General features: G+C 35.2%; 3 protein-coding genes across 3 annotated transcripts; 2 read left to right on the forward strand and 1 right to left on the reverse strand.

The window, feature by feature from the left end:
* Nucleotides 1-542: 542 nt before the first annotated feature.
* Nucleotides 543-3,938, reverse strand: Cbr-lgc-19 (the record flags this gene model as incomplete). Its single annotated transcript, XM_045244716.1, has 9 exons — nucleotides 543-663; nucleotides 1,210-1,421; nucleotides 1,568-1,696; nucleotides 1,739-1,822; nucleotides 2,142-2,385; nucleotides 2,688-2,797; nucleotides 2,913-3,049; nucleotides 3,104-3,199; nucleotides 3,857-3,938. The coding sequence occupies 9 exons, from the start codon at nucleotides 3,936-3,938 to the stop codon at nucleotides 543-545; spliced, it is 1,215 nt and encodes a 404-aa protein (XP_045091548.1).
* A 1,161-nt stretch (nucleotides 3,939-5,099) lies between these two features.
* On the forward strand, nucleotides 5,100-8,181 carry CBG00349 (the record flags this gene model as incomplete). Its single annotated transcript, XM_045244717.1, has 6 exons — nucleotides 5,100-5,279; nucleotides 6,722-6,888; nucleotides 7,005-7,139; nucleotides 7,286-7,427; nucleotides 7,732-8,047; nucleotides 8,096-8,181. 6 exons carry the CDS (start codon nucleotides 5,100-5,102, stop codon nucleotides 8,179-8,181), a joined length of 1,026 nt encoding a protein of 341 aa, XP_045091549.1.
* A 1,099-nt stretch (nucleotides 8,182-9,280) lies between these two features.
* Nucleotides 9,281-9,325, forward strand: CBG26217 (the record flags this gene model as incomplete). Its single annotated transcript, XM_045244718.1, has 1 exon — nucleotides 9,281-9,325. The coding sequence occupies one exon, from the start codon at nucleotides 9,281-9,283 to the stop codon at nucleotides 9,323-9,325; it is 45 nt and encodes a 14-aa protein (XP_045097928.1).
* Nucleotides 9,326-9,513: the final 188 nt, after the last annotated feature.

Here is a 9,513-nt window from a genome sequence, read left to right on the forward strand (position 1 = left end):
CCGATGGCGGATTCTCGGAATGGAAGAACTTGTCCCCCATCAGAAACGGGTCGGGTGTGCTCCAAATTTCCATGTGAATTTCCAAAGGGTGACTACTCATACTTTGTGTGTTTTTGAACCAGAGTGAGCACTTTTTATATAACACGAAGACGAAATTTTTGATTCCAGAGTTACTGGAAGCTCGTTTCCGGTTCCTAAAGGAGATCCCGGATCAAAATGTACTCAAGGATATATCAATCAAGATGGACTGTGCGCTCTTCCAGCTCCAGAAAACCCTGTCAAATTAGCTCTTGAAAGCCCAGCGAAATTGGTTGCTGCCACTGAAGAAACGATTTCCGACGGTGTCAACTTCAATACGCCTATTTATTTGATTTCTATGATAACTTTGGTTAATTGGGATTTGTGATTAAAAGTAATTATAATAAATTTTTAAAATCGTAGTTTTGAAAATCTTGATGGAAGTTACTGTTACAACATATTATTATTATTTGCGGATAAAAGCAGAAGTAGTTTGTTTATTTACAATCAGTTAAAATATAAGTTCAAGAGCCATCATCAAACCAAAACCCGACCATCACCAGGAAATTAGCACATGTCATCAATTCCAGTATAATTGCGCTGGTGTATTCTAGTGGAGGGCCCAGGAAGATTTCCAGTTGGGTTCTGAAAATATTTCGGTTACAACAGGTTTTTAAAATTTGGATTATTGTCATTGTTCAGTTTAACTCGGAATACAGGTTTTAAAGGATATACAACCGTCCTAGATTGAAAAATTGCATTAACAGAATTTGTTGAAAATTTCTAATTTTTCAGCTACTTGCCGATTTTTAAAAGATGCCTGCATTTTCGCGTTTTCATAACATATAACGGTATAACAACGGGATCAATGAATACAGAAAATATCGGAAAAACTAGGAATTTTCAAAAAATTCTGCAAATGCCAAATTTTTAATCTAGGTCTGTTTTACACCCGCCAACATTTTCAAAGTGTTGGGACACGTGACAGCTGAGCTCTAGACTCCTGAAAATGATCAAAAATCATCTGAAAAATACGGTTTTGTAGATATCTTGGAATTTTTAAAAATTTCCACTATTTTCAATAGCCAAAATAATTATTCAGTTTCACAATTAGGTTTTTTTTCAAAAATTGAGAACTCTTAATTTGAACAAAGCCTGAAAATTTTCAAGTATTGATTTTGTAATTCTCACCTCAACGCACTCCTCTTCATCTTCAGCTTTGGTGTCGCCCATCTTCTCAATTCCGTGATTGCTGTCACAATTGCAATGGCAATTAGCATAATTACCAAATTAATGATAATGTAAATTCCCAATAATGGAATATTACCAGTTCTTGGAATCTTATCAGCCATCACTCCCAGGATGAAAGTCATTGTCATTATGTTAGTGAGCCCGACGTTGAGCTGAAAGTTTCGAAAATTTTCTCTCAACTAAATAAGAAAATGATATTAAATCAGTTTGAAATCTAAAAATTTACCAGTATTATTAAATACTTATTTTAAAAATTTTTAAGAAAATTCTAAAACTGCAAAAAAAAATCAATTCTCACCCTCGACATTTTATCGGCTCCATTCAAGAAAACACCCACAATCGAAACAAAATTTATGACAAAAGATGGAAAAACGATCATATAAATGTAATAGAGGGGGTTTCTGCGAATTGTGATTTCAAAAATTGCCTAAAAATTGAAAGTTTCACTTTATGAGGAAATGATTCCTACCAAATCCATATTCCCCATGTTGTCGTTGTACTTCAAGACTTCTACTCGATTCGTAAGATTTATAAGTTTCCATTCGGAATTTCCCTGAAAAATTGGATTCCACAAAAAAACGTAATTATGAAATTTAGAAACTTTTAAATTTTGAAATCATAGTAAAACAGAAAAATTGAAAAATTATATTTCAAAAAATCCACAATGGTTCGAAAACCGAAAACTTTCAAATTAGTCTATTTCTGAAGTAGTGTAGAAACTTACCGAAACAAAAACTTCAAAATATCAGACTTTAGAAAATATTTTGTGTTTCGTATAATTCATAAATGTTTCTAGAAAATTTCAATACCACTTTGTCGTTGATATGTAGACTTATTCCAGACTTTTTGGCCTCTGAAAACACCAAACTCACCATAGTCTTGAAAATGTTTTCATCCATAATTCCCTCATAAATCTCATTCAAAATTTCCACCTGCACTCGATAAAAAATTGGCAAACAGAATCGAATCTGACACGTTTGTGTGTCAAATGGGAATCTGGAGACATCCATCTGACAATTTGCCGATATTCTGACGGAAATGTAGTCCCAGAGAAATCCGAAATTGTCTATAGCCACCATTCGATTGTCCTGGTCCCGGAAGTCCATGATATCGTTTCTGGAAATTCAGAATGTATTGAAATTCAATTTTTGAATTTTTAGCGAGGAATTCTGGAATAGCCATCTAGTCATGACTGTGTAGCTCAAACAGCAAATTCAACTTTTCAAGAGAGCCCACCCAACCCGTCAACATTAAGCTCAATTATCTCGATCACCAATATTTCAACAGTTGATGAATTTTTGATTCTTTTCCAGGAATCAGAGATAATTGAGCTAAAAGTTGACGGTTTGGGTGGGCTTCTATTATAGGAAGTACGGTACTTTAACCAGGATTTCCCAAAACTTCAATGATAAACTCACACTCCAAAAACGGTCAATGTTGGGCTCCATACGTTATCTTGTCTGGCATAAAAGCTGGTGGTGTTTTGATACAAAGATGTGTTCCAGGATAGACGAGCATCGTACCAGTACTGAAAGTTTCTTAATTTTATAAAATACAAATTCATTCATCCTAGTTTCTTATAATGACGCTCACAATCAGCCAAGCTTCATACACAGTCATGGAAACAGTAAACTTAAACTCACCTCCATCAACTCCATCACCACGGACACTTTTTCTTCCGGTTCTTGAACTTCTACTAATTTCAAATAATACAAAAATACAGTATAATTCCATCTTTTAGGAGCTTGAGAATCGTATCCAATAGGTTGGTCGACATCTACTGGAACATGTAGAAAAGGTTCAAAAAGTGGGTATAAAACTCAGGATAACCCACTCCAAGTGTACACTGGGGATATAGTAGGATCGTAGTCAGTGAATAAGTTCTTGGTTAGATTTGATTGCACTTCCAGAAATTCTTTGTATTGGGGAACTGAAAGTTGTTTGGATTTTGTGGGACCAGTAGTCGTACCGTACACTTTGAGCTCAATTATCTCAATTCCTGTCAAAGACTTCAAGATTTTGTTAACTGATAAATTGCTTCTCATAACATCGTCATGCTTTTATCAGTTCACAAATTGCCGATATCTGCCACAGGAATTTAGATTATTGAGCTTCAGGTTGACGGTATAGGTGACCTTCTATTACCACTTACCGTAATACACTGGATCATAATAAAATGGATTCACTCCTTGTGGTAATGTAGTCAAGGTTCGATCGATAATAATTCCCACATTGCGTTTCTAGCTAGTTGTGACACAGAAAATGTTATGAAACGCGAAAAAAGTTTGATCAAGGCCAGGTGTCTAATCGAATAAACTACAAGATACTAGAAACTCTGCCTCCGCCCACTTTTTTGTTACATACCTTCTATCTTTAATAAGTCAAAACACAAAAAGCATGTGTACGCGTAAAATTGCAGGTGAAACCCAAAACTTGAACCCATGGAGCTAAAATGTGTTTTTTTATGGGTCCAAAAATCAGCCCAATTTTAGCTCTCAACCCACTCGTTATGGAATTTTTAAAAGGTTGAAAAAATTTATGTGACCTGGAAATTCTGTTAGTGAAAGTGTTGAGTTCGCAAATTTACTTACAAATGGGAAATATTGGTTGGTGGAGCTAAGAAAAATGTATTGGTTCAGTAAAAACGATAACGGAAAAACGATTCCCATTCGTTACAAAAATTGCTGAAAAATCGAAATGTTCAAAAGGAAATAGACATTGAAAAGTTATAGGCAAAAAAATAATATTTTCAGTACAAAATTTCAATGTTTCTTTAAATTTTTGTACTGTTTCAATAAATCCATTTTGCATCTTTACCATTCCTTATCTCATTATTGAAAGATAACTCACAATCAGTAATAAAACATAACAGCAACACACATCCCAGAAAATATGCCCACACAAAATACAAACGAAATTTAATCCATGTTACACTTTTGAATGTCACAAAAGAGCTAAAAATACTCAAAATATAGGAAGGAACGGGTCCAAAAATCTCTAGATATCAGGTTGCAGTTTTAGAGGTCAAAAAGTGAGAAGGGGAAAGTTTCAGAATACCGCGATAGTACAAGAGTCCTCTAACTTTCGATTTTGATTGCATTTACCCCGGTTCCTGTCAAAAAAAAAATAGAGTTTCACCAAATTTCTATTAAATTGTGGAGTTCCCGGAACTTTTTTCACTGAAAACGTACGGAATTGTTTTGATTTCTAGACGCATTTCGGAGGGGTCTTTATTTACAGGGGGCTCTTCTATTAGAGGGGCCCTGCTATTACAGAGGGCCCTCCTATTAGAGAGGCCCTTCAATTAAAGAGGCCCTTTTAATATAGATTTTACGGTATTATATGACTGTATTCATACTGTATAGCATTTTTTTAAACTTTCTAAACAATACTCTTTTAACAGTAAATTTTTTTTCATTTCTACCAAAATTTCTGTTCACTGCTCATTTTCTAGAACCCAGACTGCCATTTCCATTTGACATATTTTCTTACCTACTTGTCAAGTGTGATGCATATTAAGAAAACCTGCTCATTTTATTCCCAAGTTACTGAAATACATAACCAGTTTTTTATTCTTCTTGATTTCCTTCATCACTTCTTCCCACACAAAAAAAAATCTTCTTGAACTGTGTGTGGCTCATCTAGCATTTCCCGAAAAAGTAAATCATTGTCTGTGTCTGGAAAACGTTATCAGTTTTTTTTCTAGCTACTGAGTTCTAAATTACCTTTCTTCTGCTACAAGTGAATTCCCTATTCAGCTTCTAATGAACGTTTTTCAAGTGGGTCACAATTTTCAGTTTTAAAAATTTTGAAATTCAGTTTAACTTGAAATGCGAATAATCTGCATTTTTAAGATCGTCTGCGCTATTATTTCGATAATTCTAAACTGTATTCTAACATTATTGATTCTGAAAAAGTCGCCGCCAAAACTTGGAGCCTACAAGTACTTGATGATTTATATTGCACTTTTTGAAGGGTACTATTCGATTTGGGACTTGATTACAGAACCGGTGAGTATAGCGGATTTGTATTTTTGAAACTCGCAGTAATTTTTTGAAACTTTTCTTTAATGTTGCAAATTTTTCAGAAGAAGTTTTACCGTATCTCCTATAATGAAAGCCCACCCAAGCTGTCAGCTTCAAGCTCAAATATCTCATTTCATGTGAAAGACACCAAAAATTGTCAACTGATAAATTGTTTATCATAATATCACCAGTATTCTATCAGTTGTCAAATTTTGGATATCTTTCACAGGAACCGAGGTTATTGAACTCAAAGTTGACTTTTGTGGCTGGGCTTCTATTAGAGGGAATACGTTAAAGGAGGCCAGACACCAAAAAAAAGTTTTCCTGATATTTTCATAGAGAACCCCCATGAGGGGTTGAACTCATGACAGGCAGCTTAGGGGTACAGCGCTGCTACCGGCTGAGCTACGGGGGGCGCGAAGGCGCCTGACGACCGATGGTCTACATAAGCGCGGCGCGATTTCGTCCCCCGAACTGTCCCCCGAAATTTTTGCTGTCTCGCCTCCTTTAATAATCTGAATTTCTAAGCTTTCTGAAACTGAGAAAAATAAACTTTGTTGAGCTTCCCTTATTAATTTCATTGTACGATTTTCTTAGATGTAGGTATTGTTATTCCTAGAAAATTCTCTTAGGACCTCTTCTGTTTTGTTCTAGAATTTTCTTCTGGGTACTTCATTTAAGACTGCAGAATGTGCCTCTTGACATTTATTTTTTATTTGCGATGAGATAAAAATATTAATGAGCACAAATTCTGAAACAAAGAGAACTGGTCGGATTGAACGGGGAAACGAAAATGATGTGTCGACAGGAATATTATGAAATGAAGGGGAAAATAAAATACCGTAAGACCTGTATTAGAAGGGCCCCTTTGATAGAAGAGCCCTTTTGGGAGAAAGGCCCCTCTAATAGAAGGACCCCCTATAATAGGAGTTCACTCTGTGAAGAAGGACACCCTTCAAAATGAGTTTTGAAATTAAAAAATTCTTCACTTTTTCAATGAAAAACATTCCGGAAAATCCACAATTTAATAATAATTGTGTTGAAACATTATATCTTGGTGGAAAATAACTTAATTTCGGTGAAATCGATAGATTTTCATGAGTTTTTTAACGAAAATTTGACGAACTCTTTTCGATGAAAAATTCCGGGAAAAATGGCCGGAAAAGTAGGAGGGAGGTACCTTGGAACAATTAAAGGGACCGGCCCTTCTAATACAGGTTTTAGGGTAGCTAGAAATTTCAGTTGGAAAAAATGCGTAGAACTATTGAAATCTGGAATTTTGCTGTTTCAGAATTTCCGTTAATTCCGCTGAGACTATCCTGTATCAATTGGTTGTAGGGTGAAACTTTAACCGTAATAATCTAAATTTGGTCAATATAGTTTTCAGCTTCATTTGAAGCAGTATTTTTTAAATTTCCGTTTTTTAGATCGTCCACTCCTACAAAGCCGCGTTTGTTGTCCTTCGTGACTTCAATGGATCGGTTTTTGACCGTGAAATCAGTTTCATCTTAATTTGTGTCTATTGTGGGCTTTTTGGGTTTTCACTGGCCATTTTTGGAGTACATTTCATTTACAGATATGGTGCTGTTAATAAGTGAGTAGCTTCTAAAATGTTTCGTTAAACGAAATGTTAATTTGAGAATCTATTTTGATGAAAACCTGAAACTGAAAACTTTTCATCATCACAAAAGTCTATTTTTGCTTTTTCAGAACATTTATGGACAAGTTCCTACCTGGGAATCAAGTCTACATACTGTTCCTAATCCCCATGTGGTATTTCACATGGTGGGGTGTCCTATGCTATATCTATTTTCATTTCAGCCCAAGAACAGATGCGTATATGGAGTAAGTGCATATAAAAAATGGAACCGAAAACAAAAATAGAGTACGAAAATAGTTGTTTTTCTGGTAGTTTGTAGTACTAAAACAGTATAACTTCAAAGAAATTTTCCTTTCTTCATTGAATTTTCAAAAACCTTTATAATTTTTAGAGAAACCATCGAATCCCATTTTGCTCTTTCAATCAACGATTCTTCCTACATTTGTGTGTATTATCAACCAACTGGAGAAGACGGAAAACCTCATCCAGATCCCAAGATTTTCTTTGCAATTGGTTGTATGTGGTATATGGTGGTAAGAAACAGATAGTATATTCGATATTGTTTTTTTGAATCATACAAGTACATATATGTTGAAACAGAAAATTTTAGAAAAAAAATTCCAAAATTCCAATAGTAGATAAGATATTTTAAACATAAACGCTGTGATAGTAAAAGCGACATACTAAATGAACTTTTAGATCTCCTCCTCATATTATACATGTGGAACAGAAAATTTTAGGAAAAGTATAAATATCCAAAATGTTAATAGTGAACTACTTTTAACATCAACTTTCGGATACTAAAGCTGACAAACCAAACCAAATAAATAGTTCCAGATCTCCTCAATGTTCTGCGTCTTCTACTTTGGCATCCGATGTTACAGTCAGATCAGTAACACCATTTCTCAAACATCCACAACTTCCACATCTCTCAAAAACCTCCAATCCCAACTTTTCAACGCTCTAGTAGTTCAAACTATCATCCCACTGGTCCTCATGTACATCCCAATTGGAATCCTATTCTTCTTCCCAATGGTTATTTGGGAATTACCATTTACCACCAGTTTTGTGGGCTACACGATTGCCTTGTACCCAGCTATCGATCCATTACCAAATATGATTATTATACGGTTTTATAGACAGGCTATAATTGGTGAGAAAGTTTGACTAATGGTTCCTACATGTTGAATGGGAATTTCAGATTTCTTCTTGAAAATTCTGGGACGGAAGAAAAATGCAAACCAGTTCAATTCTATCAATTTGGTGGAAGTGGCTCCGATATCTTGATTTTTCTTCGAGCTTTTTTTTCTGTTTCCATTTGTAATTAGAAATTATTCATTTTTTCCCATTATTGCTTCTCGTGACTGTAGTATTTTGGGCCTTCCCGGACTTGTTAGGCAAACCCAAGGCGAACGCAGTTAGCTATTGCTTTTGCTTTTACTAGCTTTTGAGTTTTGGGCATGTTCTGTGAAAATTTTAAGCGAAATCTTGCCAACCAGCAACCAAAAGCTGGCAGTCGCAGACGAGTTGCTCGTCTTTATCAATTCGAATACTGGAGAACGTGTGTCTTGTGATCTTTCCGTTGGGATCAGACTCTACAATTGTATACGTGCTAAATTTTCAGAAAACTCATAAACACTAATCCGTACCAGTCGAATACAATACAATTTTGTTTAATCAATGTTACAAATTTGTGTCTGCACTTTTATGAAGAACAAGACAGAAAGTTCAAGAGAATGGTGTCTAAATATAGTTAGCTAGATAAAAAGACCAGGAAGGGAATCTAGAACGGTGTGAATCTGAAAATTTTTTTCTGTTTCAATATTGTGTCAAGTGTTGGAAAGATAAATGACAAGTGTTAAGATGTGTCCTTCAAAGGGTGTTATTATTCCACCATTCAGAAATCGCTGGCTGGAACCGCGTAGCTCCGCAGGTAGCGGTTAGTGTGGTGCCTTTAATATTTTGCACAAAAGTTCAAGTCCTCGCAGGTGTTCTTGAACATTTTCCGAGAAGTTCAGAATAGGCTGAGAATAACCTAGCTAGACAGTTCCAGATATTTGGCTGAAACTGGCGATGGATTCTAAAATGTTCAGGAATATCTTGATAAACTATTCTCAACCTATACTAAAATTCTCATTCAAATCTGGATTCACAAGATTTTGTTATTAAAACCACCCATCTACTTACCGGGCCTTCGGCGCGTCAATCAGCTGGCTGGTGCGCCTTCGGCGCGATTGAATCTATTTTTTTAAACCAAAAAACATCTCTAGCGTTTAATATATAAGGAAGTAACGACTTAAGTGAGTAAATAAACGGAAAAAACCAATCTGTATTGGAATGCTATTGGAAAGGTACTTTATAAGTTACTGTTTCTGTTCATTAGTTTATGCAACATTTTTTGAAGTATTGTTGTTCACATGATAAACAATAAAATCCAGAATCCAACTTTATGTCTTATGATGTCGCTCCAGGATCAGTTCTCAATGAAAAATTGTATGGTTAATACGTGAGAAATTTCCAGTAAAATGAAAAATACTAATCTTGTAAGATACAATTCCTCAAAGTTACAAAAGTATGTCTGCACTTTTGAGAAGGTCAAGACACAATGCTTCGAGGCTC

This window comes from Caenorhabditis briggsae, assembly GCF_000004555.2.
Source record: "Caenorhabditis briggsae complete genome, chrIV, whole genome shotgun sequence".
Classification (NCBI taxonomy): Eukaryota; Metazoa; Nematoda; class Chromadorea; order Rhabditida; family Rhabditidae; genus Caenorhabditis; species Caenorhabditis briggsae.